Raw genomic sequence first — 18,931 nt, forward strand, 5'->3', positions numbered from 1 at the left:
GCAACAGTATCACACTGTTGACTCATATTTAGCTTGTGGTCCACTATGACCCCTAGATCTCTTTCTGCCATACTCCTTCCTAGACAGTCTCTTCCCAGTCTGTATGTGTCAAACTGATTGTTCCTTCCTAAGTGGAGCACTTTGCATTTGTCTTTATTGATGGTAATACCAGTGTTGCCTATCTGTCAGTTTCAATAGCACTTTCCAATAGTGATTAATCACCTCTTCCTCTGTCTCAAAAGTTACTACAAAGTTAAGAGGTAAGAGACGAGTCTAACTCTGTGAAGGTTTGAGAGCTTGGGAAGTTTGAATTTAATCTTATGAATTTGATGTGCGCATTGATCAGGTGACTAGCTGGTATTCAGCTATTAGTCATGATTCTCTCTTTTATGGTGAAATTCATCCCAGTGCAGAGGAACAACACAACTCCAAAGCACACTTAAGCCCCACTTTAAGCTCTGTTTTGAAAACTCTGTACTAGGCACAACGGTGAATTTCATCCCTAGACTAAAGTTGCATCACACCACTGCCACATACAAAGCCCCAAATGCGGTGGAAATACAGAATTTTTGTTACAGTGCAGGAAAAAGAGTCAGCACAAGAGATTCAACTACCTATTGCACACCACAAGGCATTAGTCCATGGTGGCTGAATGCAGGTGTGTTGAGAGAGGTGTTGTGGGAGGGCCACATGAGTATGGAATATGATTTTAAGCAGAGTTTTATGACAGAGGCCCCAATTCAGCAAGATACTTAATTCAGTGGGATTTGTGCATTTAAAGTTAGGCACATGCTTAAGTATTTTGCTGAATCTGGGCATAATAGGATAGAAAGATGAGGAAGGCTGTGGGCATTACTTCTGCCAATAGGCTGTAATAGAGACGGTAGCCCTTAGCACCATCCCTCTGATTTTCTGAGGGGGTAGGTACGAATCTGTCCTCCCCTGACTCCACCTGCGTAAATCCATTGTGGCTTTGCCGAGCAGCCCAGGACTTGGCCATATTTTCCATTTTTCCTCTTTAGTGAGACATATTGATATTTTTACCTATGAGTATTTTGTTTTGTTAATGGGAACTTTTTCAAAGACAGTGTGGTATGAGATTATACATTCATTATTCTCAAGAGCACCGTGTACACTGTACCATTAAGACACTAGCAAAACTGCAGATCAGGGGCTTGGAGTCTGGCAAATAAGCCCTTCCAAGCTCATTGCTCTGTGCCCATCAGGCTTGGTTTGGCTCCTCTTTAAAACTTTGTGCTGACTGAGTTCCAATTGCTCCAGCCACATGTGTCACAAAGGGGCTGAGATCACTGAGCACTCTGCTCTGGGTCAGTCAGATCAAATCAGGGTGAAGTCGTGGCCATTCACTTAAACAAAAAAGCACTGGAAGCAACTGGGCATTTGGTGTTTCAGCTTAATAGATAAACTGTTAATGGGGTTCAGGATGGACAACTTACCAAATCAAGGTGGAGTTCTACTACTAGAGGAAGGCACTTATTGTTTTATATCTGCTGCTTTCAACTATACCTTTAACTTCATTGGGTTTTTTGCTGGCTTTTACAAAAATGAGAGGCAATTTTACACAAGTAAAGGGCTGCCATTTTACCATGAAAAAGCTGCTTTTACACCCTGAGGGGCAAGGGGGGGAAGGGGATTCAGGATTTTGCCCTTTGTGATATTTCACTTTATTTGCGCCAAAAAAAGAGAAGCCTTTGCTAATGGAAACAGATGCATTTCAGCTTTGATCAAATTCATGTAATTATGAAAAAGAAAATCTTAGGTTGTGCCCATGAATACTCAGTGAGGTGGAACACAAATAATTTTGCGTAGTTCTACTGACTGAATAGTTTACAGCTCTGCGTAGAGAACTTTATCAATTGACTTTTCCAATAAGACCAGTGAGAAGACACTAATAATGCTTTACACCTTCCACTATATGATGTCAATGTACTTGGCTGACTTTAACAAGCTAAGCCTCACACCTTTGAAGGTTGGCCTGAACCAAAACTTTGGAAATTTGAGTGAAAGGCTGTTCCAGATCTGAACTGTGTGGCTGGATCCTATTTCTATAATGAACCAAGTCAAACCTTACAGATGAACCTTCTCGAAGTCTGAAGAAGTTCAGATCAAAACTTTGCAGACTGGGTTCACCCCATCTATAACCTTTATCTTATAGGTTGAGAGACTGAAGCACAGAAATGCAAACATTTAAAAGCGGCCACTGATCTTGTTTACCTCATTTTAGAGTGCCCATCTTGCACCTTATTTTCAGAGATGTCAAGCATTGCAACTCTCATGGACTTCATTTGGAGTTGTAAATGCTCTGACAGGCCCTCTGTGTTTTAAGTTGGTCAGCCAAAACTTGCGCCACTCAAAATCACTGGCCCTTTTTTGAAAAATGTGGCCCAACAGCACAAGAAGCTAAAACTGCCACTGGCTTCAATGGGAGCAGGATCAAGCCCAAAGTGACCTAGTGTCAGTACGGCATTATTAGATTCTCAGTTTCCTGATTCTCAGTCTCATACCTCAGTAAGGACTCCTATTTACTTCAATGGGCTTTGGATCAGGCCCTTAGTGCTTTCAGGAAGGAAAGTTTGGTTATTTCAACCTGAACTGGATGAAAATACAACCCTTTCTGGGTAGGAGATGTATACAGGTTAGAAAAAGTCCAATTCCAACCTCTGCTGTAGCTACACATTCTCCTCCTTGAAAATACCTCTCATTGTTTGTTTGTCTCTCTTTCTATTATTTAACTTTTGAATATTTTGGTATACAGGTTCCATGAAAAACACTATATAAAATAAGAGCCTAATCCTGCAAGGAGCTCAGCACCATGCTTTGAATGCTGGGAAAACTGAGGGCAGTGAAAGGGCCCCGTAGTGTTTGCAGAAAGGACATTTGCCCTGCACACACACACAAATATGCTCCATCAATTAAACTTACTTAACCTGATGATTTTCAGTGACACCGTTGCTCTACATCATCGAGCCATAATGCTGCGCACTGTGATAACTGTGTTTGCTCTGCAGCTAAGATTATTCTAGCAGTTGCTTTGGAGGGAGGCCATCTTCATCCTCAAGGCAGTGTATGCTCTCCTGTATCCAATGTCAACTAGTATTATTAGCATGTCTCTTTTAGCGGCTTATTCCCATTAATTTGTAATAATATACAAACCCATTCAAATAAATAATTGCACAGACTGAATAAAAAAGCAATTTATACTGTTTTTTTATCTGAGACAATTTTTACAAATAGTTCTTTTAAGTAGTCTTAATAGTATCTCTTTAATATTGCCATTACAATTCACCAGAGTTCAAGAGCAGAGCAAATTTACATCTGTTAAAATAATGGAATTGACACTGATATTACATCATTGCTATTTTAAATAATCATTCTTCATAATTCCAACCTATATGCCTCAAGTTGAAAATAAAAGACTTGATCCTGCTCCCATCAAAATCAATGGTAAAACTATTGACTTCCAGGGAAGCAAGATCTAGCCCTAAATGTGGGGCCTAAATTGACCTTACTATTTGGATTTGACAGCGTTCACTTATGTAGTAAAGAAGAAGAATTCTCTTCACTGAAAGAATTTCTGGGTGAAATTCTATGGCTTGTGTTATGCCATGATAGATGATCAAGTGGTCTCTTCTGGCCTTACAAATCTATGAAGCTAGGTAGACAAGCGTGAATTTCAAGAGAATAATAGTTATCTAATTTTATCCTTTTTTAAAAAAAAACAGGAAAATAGTATTTATAGCTGTATTTTGTTTTGATTTTAATGGAATTTTGCTTCCTGATGATTTCATTGGGATTTTGTTTTAAGATCAGTGTAGTTTGAAATTTCACAAATTCACCTTCTTTCAGTAAAATTTCAGGAGTGTCACTGGAATTAGGCAAATATTTACCTGCAAAAATAAAAACTAAACTAAAGATGGGCTGAAATGTAAGATAAGGTGATGTGTGAGGGTCTTCAGTAAGCCATGAATGCACAGTCATTGTAGACAGCATAGCTTGTAAGAGACTAGTATTATTGCTGAGGATAGTGAAATGAGTTTCCAACATTTTCAAACATAAATCATACATAGGAAATATAAAACCATAGCCCTTTCTTTGATCAGGGAATAAAGTGAAATGATAACTTCAAGAAACTCAGTGTAGGATGATGATAATTTTCAAGACTATATAAAATTGGCGAATCATGGCTTGTGGTTAAAGCGTTGGCCTATGGGACAGATGAGCAACATTCAGTTCATGGCTCTGCCACTGAATTCCTGTGTGAGCTTGTACAAATGATTTGATGAGGAAAGCAACCTAATGACAGAGGATGTGGAAAAAGCTAATGTACTCAATTTTTTTTCACTTCTGTCTTCACAAACAAGGTCAACTCCCAGACTACTGCACTGGACAGCACAGCATGGGGAGGTGGTGACCAGCCCTCTGTGGAGAAAGAAGTGGTTCGCGACTATTTAGATAAGGTGGACGGGCACAAGTCCATGGAGCCAGATGCACTGCATCCAAGGGTGCTAAAGGAGTTGCTGGCTGTGATTGCAGAGACATTTGCCATTATCTTTGAAAACTCATGGCAATCAAGGGAGGTCCCAAATGACTGGAAAAAGGCTAATGTAGTGCCCATCTTTTAAAAAGAGAAGGAGGGGGATCTGGGGAACTACAGACCAGTCAGCCTCATCTCAGTCCCTGGAAAAATCATGGAGTAGATCCTCAAGGAATCAATTCTGAAGCACTTAAGAGGAAAGGAAAGTGATCAGGAACAGTCAGCATGGGTTCACCAAAGGCAAGTCATGCCTGACTAACCTAATTGCCTTCTATGATGAGATAACTGGCTCTGTGGATGAAGGGAAAACAGTGGCTGTGTTATTCCTTGACTTTAGCAAACTTTTGATATGGTCTCCCACAGTATTCTTGCCAGCAAGTTAAAGAAGTATGGACTGGATGAATGGATTATAAGGTAGATAGAAAGCTGGCTAGGTCATCGGGCTCAACAGATAGTGATCAATGACTCCATGTCTAGTTGGCAGCCGGTATCAAGCGGAGCACCCCACTGGTCGGTCCTGGGGCTGGTTTTGTATAGTATCTTCATTAATGATCTGGAGGATGGCATGGACTGCACCCTCAGCAAGTTTGTAGATGACACTAAACTGGGCAGAGTGATAGATACGCTGGAGGGAAGGGATAGGATACAGAGGGACCTAGACAAGTTAGAGGATTGGGCCAAAAGAAATCTGATGAGGTTTAACAAGGACAAGTTCAGAGTCCTGCATTTAGGATGGAAGAATCCTATGCACTTCTACAGACTAGGGACCCAATGGCTAAGCAGCAGTTCTGCAGAAAAGGACCTAGGGGTTACAGTGGATGAGAAGCTGGATATGAGTCAGTGTGCCCTTGTTGCCAAGAAGGTTAACGGAATTTTGAGCTTTATAAGTAGGGGCATTGACAGCAGATTGAGGGACGTGATCATTTCCCTCTATTTGTCATTGGTGAGGCCTCATCTGGAGTCGTGTGTCCAATTTTTGGGCCCCACAGTACAAGAAGGATGTGGAAAAATTGGAAACAGTCCACTGGAGGGCAACAAAAATGATTAGGGGGCTGGAGCACATGACTTATGAGGACAGGCTGAGGGAATTGGGATTGTTTAGTCTGCAGAAGAGAAGAATTAGGGGGGATTTGATAGCTGCTTTCAACTACCTGAAAGGGGGTTCCAAAGAGGATGGAGCTAGACTGTTCTCAGGGGTAGCAGATGACAGAACAAGGAGTAATGGTCTCAAGTTGCAGTGGGAGAGATCTAAGTTGGATATTAGGAAAAACGTTTTCACTAGGAGGGTGGTGAAACACTGGAATGGTTTACCTAGGGAGGTGGTGGAATCTCCTTCCTTAGAGGTTTTTAAGGTCAGGCTTGACGAAGTCCTGGCCGGGATGATTTAGTTGGGGATTGGTCCTGCTTTGAGCAGGGGTTTGGACTAGATGACCTCCTGAGGTCCCTTCCAACCCTGATATTCTATGATTCTATGATTCTCTGTGCTGCAGTTCCCATGTGTAAAATCCTCAGACCTCCATAGTCTGTTTAGACTGTAAACTCATTGGAAGTGCCTCCATCTATGTTTATGTAGAGCACCTGGAGCTCCAATCATGGGGTCTCTAGCCACTGTTGTTAATACTACTATTAATAAAATGCTGGGTCACTGTGTTTTACTGGAAAATCAAACAGATCAGGTGATTGCTGGAGGTTTTTATGTACTATAATACTGGGCATGTTAGATGTTTTTTCACCCCGTCCCAGCTACTAAGTACCCTAGAGAACTGTCTTATTAGAGCTACTCTAATAACTAAAGTAATTTCAGTCTTATTTTATTACCACAGCATTGCCTAATATAAATAAAACAGCTACCATAGCTTAGCAACTTGGAGCCAAATCCAGATCTTGTTTACATCAGTGTGAAACTGCAGTAACTCCCTTTGTGTCTTGATGCATTACTGCAGATTTAGGTAGATGTGAGAGGGAGAACAGAACTCAGCCCTTTAATATTTTAAAATAAATAAGTAAATCCAGGAATGAGCAGGCTTCACTTTACTTCTTCACAATCACTTCTGCCTCCCACACTCTTCCCCCCAAACTGCATTAAGGTTTTTTTCTGTTTCCACAGCAGGACACCTGCCATGCTGCTTATTTAGGAAAAGGAAAAATTTAGCTTGGATGGTAGAACAATGTCTTAAAAGTGGAGATGATTAGGCAATGGAATGAGCTGCCTAAGGAAGAGTTTGAGGCACTGTCACTCAGAGGTGTTTAAGAAGAGGTTAGAGAAAACACCTAAGGTATTAGCCTACAGGAGAATTTCACTCCATACAAGGGGTTTAGCTCGTTGACCCATGGGGTCTTTTCCAACTCCATCCACTCTGATTCTTGTTGGCATTGTTCTTCGGATTCAAAACCCAGGCTCATTCAGTTCACGCCTATAGCACTAAGTCAACATGATGGCTAGTAGAAGCCAGCCTAGGGGCTGATGCTGACTCAGACTCAGGGAATCTGATTAGTGATGCGCCTCTTAAACAGAAGCTACTACTATAAATGGCCTTTTTGACCAGTTTGTCTGTTTATTGCTTCACAGTCACATGCACGGCATGCTAATCATGAGAAAGGGGTGGGATAACTGACGGGGAAGGTGGATTATTGGCATAAATCCTTATTGCTCTGAACACAGGACAATTAGCCATTGCTTCCTGGACCTCACTGGTGAGAGGAGAAAGAATGAAATAAGTGCTTGAAATGATCTAAAAGGAAGACTCTGCAGTCCTTGGCCCAAATTCTCCATTCAGTCTGGCTATTTGGTGCAGTCTTTATGTCAGCTTACATGAGGATTGCCCCTTTACACAGTTGTCTTCCAATGGCACAGAAAAACTTCTGTGCCATCTATATACAACTGGGGCATAAAGGATGTTGCCATGGCATTCCTACACACCAGCAATCCCCTTTTAAACACTCTAAGGGGCATCAGAGAATGTACCCAGCAAAGCTCTGAGATTAAATACAGTTTTAAAATGAATGAGAGGAACAGAAAATGTAAACACTGTGGAAAATGCTCACTTACTGAAGATGTATATTGCTGTTACTGACAACTGTATTAAGAAAAAAATAGCATGCACTTAAAAACAGCCTCATTCTCGCTTGCTGATTTTTTGGAGGAGATGATTTTTAAAAGACTATTAAGAGACAAATTATTTAAGATATGATTTTAAGAGCCTGGTTTTCCTCTCACATTATCCATGTGATTCAGGAGTGACACTGAAATCAGTGGAGTGAGGTTGTTGTGAAACCAGTTTAAATGTGACCCATATCAAGCTTCAAGACATTTATGGATAAAATGAATCATTCTTATTTTGTGGGAGGATGATTACACCAGTGAAGAATCAGCATCCAGGGCCTGATTCTCCTCTTACTTACTCCACTGTAGATCAGGAATAACTGCATGGAGATCAATGGAGTCACACTGGTATAAAATCAATGAAATGAAAGGAGGATCAAGCCTATAGTGCCAGATTCTCAGCAGGTGAAGTGGGTTCACCTCTGCTGAGATCAATTTGAGCTGCACTCATTTACACCAGTTAAGGATCTGGCCCTTTAACTTTAGTTTGTTTACATCCTAAAGCACTGCATGTAAGTTGTTTTAGGGCATTTCCATCATTTAAAAATGATTTATTTGACAGTAGTTGTGCTATAATCACAAAATACAGCATTTCTGATGACATCACAGCCAAGAAGTAAGATTTTTTTCCTCTAGCATCCAGTGATAGATATATGGATATCATCATCAAGTGTGTAAGGTTGAAGAGCCACATCTTAAATTGCATGGATTGTGCAACTGTGACCGCTTCACCCGAACTGTGCCCACAAATCCATCTCCCTAGGGACTCCTTAATATTCCAAACTCTGAACAGCTTTTAAGAGCTTCCACTTCAGAAAAGAACAACTTTATGCTATACCACCCCACACTGTCATTATTATCTACATATATATGCACACGATATGTGGTGATGATATAGCCACATATGAACTGCAAGACAGGATCAGATTAGTGGTCCATCTAGTCTGGCATTCAGTCTCTGACAATAGCCGGTATCAACAGCTTCAGAAGAAGGTTTAAGAAACCCTGGGATAGTCAGCCATAATATCCCTGTCATAAATCATGGGAAGAGAAAAAGTGTTTGAAAAAAACCCATCCATAAGGATTAACCTTTTGGAGTTTCTGAGAAATTCTTCCCTCAGGGCAAAGAAGTTTATGGCTATAAGGAGGAGCCATGTAAAATGGCAGCTTTAAAACCTGTCTGAACCTAAAGATTTACAGGGGAATCTAGTCTCTGCTCTCTGTCAAGTATCAGAGGGGTAGCTGTGTTAGTCTGGATCTGTGGTTCTCACTGGCCTCTTCCAACCAGAGGTCATGCAGCCCAGACTCCAGTGTAACTGTACATTGCTCACTTTCTTCCTGGGAATGGGGAGGGTTAAAGCCACTTTTAAAGAAGAATAAATTGTGCCAGCCACTCCCTGGCTCCAACCCAACAACCCCAACAAACCTGCGCTGCACTGACCAGCTGCATGGCATTTGTACAAAAGAGTTTCCACAGGCTGTGGTGGGGTGGAGAATATGTCACTTCCCTTTCTGTTGATTTCATGGTCATTCATTGTTCCATTGCTCCTATCCACACCACACAGCAGAGAACAGCATTTGACCTAAAGTAATTTTAGTGTGGAGCCTATTTTTTTCTATTAGCACTTCTTGTTGTCATCCAGTCATGATATTTACATTGATTTAACCCTCAAGCACTGTGGGTTCCTCAGTAGTGTAGTCATTTTACACCATGCTTGTTAATATCATCTATTGATTCTACATATTAAATAGTACTGTATATTGTACCCATTTCTGACAAAAAAGACACTTTGCCATTATATGCATATCTGCAAGGCATCTCTTTTCATATCTGTGTCCTATGGGATCCATGCAAAACTAGAGATTATGTTTATTCAGAAATTAAATTAGATTAATAATATTTAAAGTAATTTACAAATAGCAATCAACCTTTGTAATGAAGGTCAAAAGAAAAAGGACACATTAACAATTGAGTATCTCCCCTCCCCTTAAAAATGTTAATACTTCATACCTGTTAATAATCAGGAAAATATCTTTTTCAAGAGTAGCATTTGCAGAAATTGGTAGGATCATTTTGCTAATTTGAATAGGCTTTTAATGAAATAATTTGAAATAAAAAAGCATGGAGACTGAATGCCAATAGAAACATATTGCTGATACAATAAATTGTTAATGTATTTTCTAAATGAACGGTTTAAAATAGCTATTAAAGTAAAGAGAATGAGCTTATGTTTCTAGTAATGACTTCTCTTCTTCAAAAATAAATCTGTAAATCCCTGACTGCAATTTCACATCCCAAAAGGACCAGAAGTCCTTAGATGGGTGCTTATTGCCTTTATGTTTAAAATTAGTATACTTGATTTTATGTCATGGTTTTAAATATTTAGATTTACAGTTGTTTATGCTTTTCTATTTTAAATCAAATCCTGTTATTCTCTTTGACTCTCAAAAACAACACTCTCACCCAGTGAGGTCTGTTTTTGTACATATACATACATATATATTAATATATCTACACACATATGCAATATAAGTACAATTTTATTCATAGGAGTGCATAATGATTCAGGCTGTGATTGTTAATAAAAATGCATTTCTAACCATCAAATTTGAGTCTATTATTCTGAGTTAATTGCATTTGCCCTAAAGAGACTTACAACTGGCTGTCAGCCTATTTGTGTCAGTTTCATTTTATTCATCAGTCAGTCTTGTCTTCCCTTTTCTTGCATCCCATATATTGATCAAATAGATTTTTAGCGTGCCTCGGCAGCTTTAAAAAAAGTTTATGTTATCCATCAGGTTTATTTGATTACTATATTAGTTTGCATGTTATCTTAATTGATATTTCAACAGCAAATAAATGCCCTGTTGATGGTCCCACAAGATTTCCATTACTCTAATCCAAGTAACTAACTTGTGGCTGTAACGAAGGGAGTGAGAAAAAATACAAACATAAAGCCTATTTTTAAAATGACTGTTAATCTGCAACAGTGCCATGTTTGAGCATTTTATATGACCAAAAGAGAAATAAGTACAGTATGAAACTTGATTTTTATAAACATTAGTGCTATACCAATATGTATTATGCTGCATATAAAACCCATTAACAAAACACACACAGTTGGTAATATAAATTAAGATGAAATCAGATCTGGAACAGAGTGTTTTAAGGGCAGTGGGGAATGAAACAAGATTATTTAAGGCATAACACCTTGAAAAAAATTGGGGAAGCTGAATTGAAACATGAGGGAGAAACAGTGTATGACATGGGCCAAGTTGCTTGTAGGGGAGACAAAAATAGGTACAGGTAATTACTAGAACAAAGGGAAAGCAGCTAAACAGTGGCCTTGTCTTCAATTTATAAGAATGTGATCCTGCTCCTATTAACATCAATGGGAGCTCTGCAGTAAGTTGTATAGAAAAAATCTGAGTTGAAATCTTGACCCCAGTGAAATCAATGGGAGTTTTGCCATTGACTCAAATAGAGTCAAGATTTTACACCAGTTCTTTTGCGAGGCAGAAGTGGTGCAGTCATTTTCCCATTATGAAAATGAGAGAAGCATTGTATACATTTTCATTATCGACTAGAGCATGCAGCTCTGGCTCACGTCAGCGAGCACTTAATCCCTGATCCTGAATCTGCAAGGATGGACCCCAGAGTCTGCATGGATCCCTAAGGGTTGTAGCCATAATCAATGCTCTGGGACTACTAGAATGAGTAAGTGCTCATCACTGCAAACTGGGATTACGCAATAAATGCCCTATTGGCAAGATTTTCCCAACATCAAACTTCCACATTCAGATCCAGATTTTTCAGAAGGGCTCAGCTGTCATTTCAGATCAAACTAATTGGCCAATTTTCAAAACTGTGGTGCATGCGGAGTGGATCTGGTTTAAAAAAAAAAAAGTTGGGAACATTTTAGCAATATTTTTGTGGCCAGCTCTACAGCTAGTCAAAAAAAAAAACGGGCTCAATCTGTCATGAAAATTTGTGAGAAAAACTTGTTTCTAGTTTTCAAAGAAATATGTCAAATTAGAAATTTTTCAACCAACCCTTTTACTGAGGCCTTTTGATAAGTTGGTCATAAGCATCACACTTACAATGCGTGCTATTGGAGGCGGAGCACTTTTGCAAACCTGGCTTACTTGAAAATCTGACCCAGATCGCTACTGAAAATCTGTCTGGTTTCTTTGTATTTCTTCTCTACAGCAGTCTTTTGTGTGAATCCTTTCATAACATTTCAGACTTTTCACTCAATCCTTTCTTAAAGTGACAACAGGGATTTTAAAACTCAGTTTGCTCTAAACAAAAATCAGCTCTGCTACAGTACTAAGGCAGTTAGCAACATTTTGAGATTCAGAATGGTGTAGAATGATAGCGTAGCACAGAGTCTCAAGCCAAAGTGTTACAACCAACCAGAACAAAATATAAACAGGAACAGATGAGAAAAATACAACCTCAACATCTTGGGACAACAGGGAAATGATTGCTACACAAAAGACATTTCAAAGACCTCTCTGAAAATCAGGCATAAAAATTCCCAATAAAAAGGCTCAGAAAGAAAACTGTCACACTCCCTAAGCCTCAACAGACTTTAACAAGATGTTTCACATGAGCCAGAGATTGTCTCCTTCGGCAGAAGACAAAAGGCATAGAAAACAATGCTGTCTAGCATTGGATTAGGAGGCAAGAGATAGATGAAAAGGGTTCCTTAACCTTACAATTAGAAATCCCAACTCTCCAGCCAAGAGGATAATCAGAAACATGCTGAAAACCTATGTCACAATAACTGTTGTATCTTTCTTTACTCTTTGAAAACTGATATATATATATTGCATCCCCTGAGAAATGCTTTGATGACCACTCGATTACAAGCAACTCCTGCTACCAAACCTCAATCCAGCACATGTGGCAATAACATTTTGTTTCCCATAGTTCATATTTCCATCGCCACCCACCAGAACAAAATTAGATTACCAAAGCTCAGACCGACTTTCCAAACAGGAGATTCCAGTAAATGTACTGCTAAAAGCAAAATTAAACACAATGCACTATGCCTCTGACAGATAATTGGCTTATTGTGGCCCAACCCAGATACAAATACAACTCCCTCATGCCAAATATACTAAATTAAATAGATTTTTCTCTGGTTAAAATGGAAACAACTTAGCTAATATACTGGGCACGCTGAGTTTTATTGGCATTACTAATGCTCTGAAGCAAGAGGAGGAGTATTGGCAAGTGTAGAAATGAGACTGAGGACAAAAAAAAACAGGAAACTTGCAGGCTGGAAAGACATTTATGAGCCTGTCAAGTTTACCCTAGCTATTGGAGCTAACTAGTGGCCATAAACTGAATAACTACAGAGATTTAATTATGTGCAACATATTTCACCACAGATTAAACTTTCTGCAGTTGAACTGGCATATCCAAAACATCACTTTATAGACAGGAGTTGTCCCTCTTTTACAGAAGATAAATCGGGGTACAAAAAAATTGAATAAATAGCCCACGTTCATTTAAACTCTGAGGAACTGTCAGAGTTTAAGATATCATAATTCTCAATTGTACTTTTAAGAAGACTTTCAGCATCCATCTGGAAATGGACTTCACTATGTAATCCTTTGCTAGAGGCACTCTTGTTTCTACCATTTTAGAGTCACTGAGGAAAGAAAGGGGAAGCCACCTTTTCACACTCATGCCTTACCTGCTGCTCATGGTGGTTCCTCTCCCCAGGTCCCTGCGATCCCAATGCACACGCAGTGTATTACAGCAGGTGTCCTGGGCAAATATCATTTCATTCTGCCTAGCTCTACTCCATCTCAAAAGATATTCCTCTTGAAGACCTGTCCTAAAGTTTTGTACAGTGTTGTAGAGTGGAGGTTAAACACATCCGCAAAACTCTTTGTTTTCCACTGGTGAGTGAAATGATCCCTCTGTAGGTAAAGTGCTCTGGGACCATTCAGGGTGAAAGTTACTATAGACTTAGCCTACAGCATGCAATTGAGCACCTTCTGACCAATGGGAATTCTGCACCTACAGCATGCCAGTGGTACAAGAGAGGACTCTGTCTCTTCAGTTAAAATAGTAGGGCTTTAGGATACATGCATTGGTTTTCCAAAATAGTGATATCCAGGCCACACTAGTGCTGCTACAAAATCCAGCCTCACAATGCTTTTTGTTTAATTCTTGTTTTTCAGAATTGGCCAGTCCTATCTTGCAGCCTCTTGGAGACTCAGGTAAGCTTCCCCACCTGTCTAAGCTACACCTTTCTGTGAGGAATATTAAATGATGTTACGGTAATTATAATCATTTATATATGGTTATTATTTCATGGTTATAATGTCATGCAGAAGAAAGAATTTAATTATATATAATTTACTATTGCGTAGGGAATCTGGACTCCATATCATTTGGCTTTATTTATTGATCTGTCATCTGATTCAAGTTTCAGCCCATCGCTAGAGGGTGTGTGCATATTTATTAGAACCAGCAACAGTTTAATATGTGTAAAATAACGTATCCAACTCAGAACTAAGAAGGGAATGTATGTACGCCACCATACAGTGTATTTAGGTCAGTTGTTTGCAATATTGTTGTAGCTGTGTTGGTCCCAGGACATGAGAGAGACAAGGTGGGTGAGGTAACACCTTTTATTAGACCGTTGGTCCAGTAAAAGATATTATCTCACCCACTTTACCTTATTTGGGCATTTTGCTGGATGCCTAGGTTAAATTCTCTTTCTCTTGTGAACATTGCAACAGCACCTTTTGACAGATCTTTTGATAAAGGGTGGATCAGAATGTGAGCTGCATGAAACTAGCTTATTTCAGTTTGCAGAATTTCAGCTGCCCAAACCCAGCAGTTTACTTTGGGTTGATGCAAAGCTGAAAATTCCGGGCAACTATTGCTGGCTGCCTAATGAACCTTGCCAGTTTTTTGCTTAAACCAGAATTTAACTACCTCTTATCCGAAAAGATCGCACCTCTGCCCTACCTTTATTTATCTGCTGGAGTAGAAAGGATCGCAAAAGAACTCCCCTCACATCTGACCACTTCTTGCTGCTTATGGGGACTTTCTACCTCTTTAATCCAATTTAAGGCTGCTTGAAGGAGTGGGATGTCTGCCTGCTTATCCTCTCCCCATTCAGCAGCAGCAGGATTAGGAAATGTCCAGCCAATCCCTCTACTTCTGTAATAGCCTTTATCATGAGATACCTCAGACAAAGCTGGCTATGGAGGCCTTTAGGATCACTGCCATGACTCACTCCACCCCACCCCTGACCTGGCCTTCTCTGTGTTTCTGCATTAGATTGTGAGCTTATAAGATTGTGCACCAAGCACATTTTGGGATGTTATTATAATAAGCTGCTTGCAGCAAGGACCACATCATCTAACATACTTGTAAAGCATCAGGCACACTTCTGGCACTTAATAAACAAATCATACTAGTAACCATTGGAATAGGTCTCAGAATGTTCTGCTGTTGCATTGAACTGAGCTGAATACAATAGCTCTGTGCTGCATTTTTTATTGTTCCCCACAACCCCCACTGATTGAGCTTGCTTTGATCAGAAACTAATTAGCAGGAAGCTCATTGAGGGTTAGTTGGGCAAGGTCAAGGCGACATTAATCTGTGCTGCTAAACCACGATGAGGGAAATCGTCAGTGTAACTAAGAAGTAATTCAGACTGCACTTTTGGCATTTTTTCCCCCTCTTTTGTTCTGTCAGTCTGAAGAGAACAGCTCGTGTGATGTAATTTAGCATAGAGCTTTTTTAAAGCTTTCACTCAGGAAAAGCTTCTGGAGCTCTGGGGGTATAGCTTAGCTCAGAGAAATAGAAAGAAAGCAAGTTTGCATTGACAGCTTGATCCCAGAGAGAGGTGGCTGCCTGCTTGTCTAACAGGTCCTTTGGGTCTGGATGAGGCAGAGACAGAGGAGCAGTCATATTAAGTGAACGTGTGCTGCCAATGTTAAAGGAACAATTACCATTATTCTGCATAGTTCACTGTTTGCTTCTGCTATTTCCTTCAATAAAACCTCTTTTCACTTGCCAATTGGAGCTTGTCATGTAACAATATTTCTCATGCACAATACACATACTGAAATGCCCTTGTGTTTTTAATACATTTATAGTTGTTAACAATAGCGGTATAGTGACAGAAAAAACGTACTTGCTTTGAATACAGAATAGATTCAAAGAGGAATAACCAAGGGCCCTGTTCTGAAAGGATTAATGCCAGACTTAGGGCTGGATATTTGCCTGATTTTGGTGTAAAAGTGGTGGCACCTCTTTCATTTAGTTGATGTCTAAATATTCATCTCCAAAGTCCAGGCTGTGACTTTCTTACTCCCCCTGGGAAGGAGTTATTTACATGAGTCTTCAATGGTGACTTCAGTGCGATTATTCATGTGAATCATGGGTTCATGGTTAGGTTCACAGTTAGGTTCCAGATTGGATTGTATCTTTCACACACAGTCTTATAATACATCCGTAAAATGGTGAACAAGTCCTACGGGTGACAGAGGAAGAATGGCATCAATATAAGTGAATAAAGAATACTAATGCTCGATGCATATTGACAAACTTGAGTGTACCTGATTCTGTTCTCTGTGGTTATATGTCCCTCAGAAGTGGCTGGTCCATACAAGGTTTAGTCTACTACACCTACCAGCTAATGGACACCAAATTGGTTGTGGTCATGTTTTTGGTCATGGTGGTCCTGAGTTCAATCTGCAGGGCCGACAGTAGTCATTACGCAAACTCTTATATATGTTAGCGGAGTTACTCACGTGTGCAATTATTTACAGGATCAAGCCCTTAATTTGCACAATTGGCAGTTATAGATGAGATTTGCAAAAGTTGCCTAAGGGGAGATAGGCACCCAAATTCCACTGAATATCAGTCAGATTTTGGGAACCTTACTCTCTTAAGCGCCTTTCAAAGCCAACACAGCTAACAAATCAAACCAATAATACTTTTGGTGCTATTACTGTGCAGGAAGAGGGGCAGCAAAAGGCATTATGGGAAGAGGAAGAATTGCTCTTATTTCAGTTGTAACCTCCTTGCGGTTGGGTTGTCTTTTTAGTTTGTTTGTTTCTTTAGCACCAAACACACTCTTGGCACTTTGATATATCAAATTAATCAGAACAAAATATTGTATTCCTCCACGTGGATGAACAACAGTTGGATAAAGCCTCCAAGGTAGTTATCAAACAAGCTTGCACCCGAAGCCAGAGATTCATGGCTCCCTATTTCATTCTTTTAGCCTGATGGAGTTTTTTTTATACATCATGAAATCCCACTTAAACTTGCATTCCTTTGGCCCCCCTGTACCCTCCTCTACATAAAATGGAGGTCATTAAACCCACACCCTTACACTGTAGTATAGTATTTGAACCACATTAGCCAGAAGCTTGCTTAAACAGAGATCTTGCAGGGTGTTATGATGCTTTCCTAGATCAGTGAAGACATGGATGGACTATGTAATAAAGCATTTATTAAAAAACTGCTACAGATGAGTGCATTAAATGGATTTAGAATGCCCCAATGATCGAACTTCTGCTTGTAAGAATACAAGAGAGTTTTGGAAAAAGTTCAATAACATGGTTCATCCTTGCCTGTTCTAGCCATAACAAAATTGTTAAGTCCCTTGATAACAAGAACTATAACTGAATGAGAACATCAGTTGGAGAGGACAATGGCAAAAGTTGTTTTGGAGCCTGATCCAGAGCCCATTGAAATTAATGGGAGTCTTTCCATTGGCTTCAATGGGCTTTGGTTCAGGTGCTACTGTCATATGCTTCAGTATTCAAAATAAAGTAATTTCCTCCTCCCGTCTCCCAAATATAGAATATGTTCAAGTAGTGTATGAAGTTGAGAATGCAAAAATAAGAATATTGGTTAGGACTGGGGCAGTGCAGAAGGAACAAAACAGCACAGAATCTTCATCCATTTCTAGGATCAAATGTTAAACCAAAGCTTTTTAATTCGTAAGAGATTTGGATTTTTTTTTCTTTTAAATCACTTCTTTTTTCAACTTACAACTTGGAACCTCAAGGGCTAAATTATTTTCAGAAAAGCTGATTCTCCTGTGATTTCCAGCTCAATTTTTGCATATTCAAAAGGTTTGGATACTTTGTCATTCAGAAAGTAAACCACTGTTTGCCACAAGCCCCATGTGTGAGACAGCACAGAGCTGCATTACTGCGACTCTGAATCCACCTCTTGGTTTTCCGCGCTTCAAAAAGGAGACCTCCCTGGCCTCAACAATATATTCTGTGCAGTGTATGTCCGCTGGCATACTGGTGTAGCTGTGCGGTCTGGTAGATTTATGGGGCAGTGCCTGCTAGCCCACTCTCTGACCCACTTATGTAGACGGGTAATAGTGATTCTGACCATGCTGCTGCCCACAATATGAGTAGCCAGGTCAGGAGAGTGAGGACTGCTTCATGCCCTCTTTCTCCCCTGCACTGGTGCCCAGGACAGGCCACAGCGTGCCACATTAATAAGAATAAATATAAATACAAAACCTCAGTTCTCTGTTCAGAAAAGGGAAGATGGTGTTGTGGTTTCAGGCAATGGCTCGGGTTGATCCGAACTGGTTCAATCATCCCTAGTGGCAAAAAGATCAGAAAAGAGCAGTGTAAAAAAACCACTGACCACAACTAATAACAGGACAGCTTCTTTACAAACGCCCTGTGGGGCTGCTCCCAGAACATACCAGCTATGCCATTTAGAGCTTAACTTCAGGCTCAGAAACAGAGACGTGCCTTCTAGGAGTCTCTGAGAGGCAGGGCCGGTGCAAGGATGTTTTGCGCCCTAAGCGAAACTTCCATCTTGAGTCCTTCCCCTCGCTCCACGCCCCCGCCCTGAGGCACCCCCCCCAGCAGCAGCTCCGCCCTGAGGCCCCCCCCGCGAGGTGCCCCCTCCCCCACGGCAGCTCCCCCCTTCTGCCTGAGGTGCCCCCCTTGTGGCACCCCCCTTGTGGAGGAGTGAAGCAGCTCACCTCTGCCCCACCTCCTTCCCGAGCATGCTGTCGTTGCTTCACTTTTCCCACCTCCCAGGCTTGCAGCGCCAATCAGCTTAGGTGCCACAAGCCTGGGAGGCAGGAGAAGTGAAGCAGTCATGATGTGCTCGGGGAGGAGGCAGGGCAGGGGTGAGCTGGGGCAGGGAGTTCCCCTGAGTGCTGCCTCCCCATTTACTTGCTGCAGGTGGCCCTCCCCAAGCTTCCCTGTCCAAGCTCCCTCCGCCTAAATGCTGGCAGCGACCA

The 18,931-nt window shown here is 40.6% G+C and overlaps 1 protein-coding gene across 1 annotated transcript in view; it reads left to right on the top strand.

The window, feature by feature from the left end:
- The window catches only part of MDFIC2 (MyoD family inhibitor domain containing 2), a 54,890-nt gene that overhangs the window by 18,464 nt on the left and 17,495 nt on the right, over positions 1 to 18,931 (top strand). The window contains exon 2 of the mRNA XM_032772869.1: positions 13,860 to 13,898. Coding sequence (XP_032628760.1) covers positions 13,860 to 13,898 — 39 coding nt within the window. The remainder of the gene's footprint in view (positions 1 to 13,859; positions 13,899 to 18,931) is intronic.

Source organism: Chelonoidis abingdonii, chromosome 17 (genome assembly GCF_003597395.2).
Source record: "Chelonoidis abingdonii isolate Lonesome George chromosome 17, CheloAbing_2.0, whole genome shotgun sequence".
Classification (NCBI taxonomy): Eukaryota; Metazoa; Chordata; order Testudines; family Testudinidae; genus Chelonoidis; species Chelonoidis abingdonii.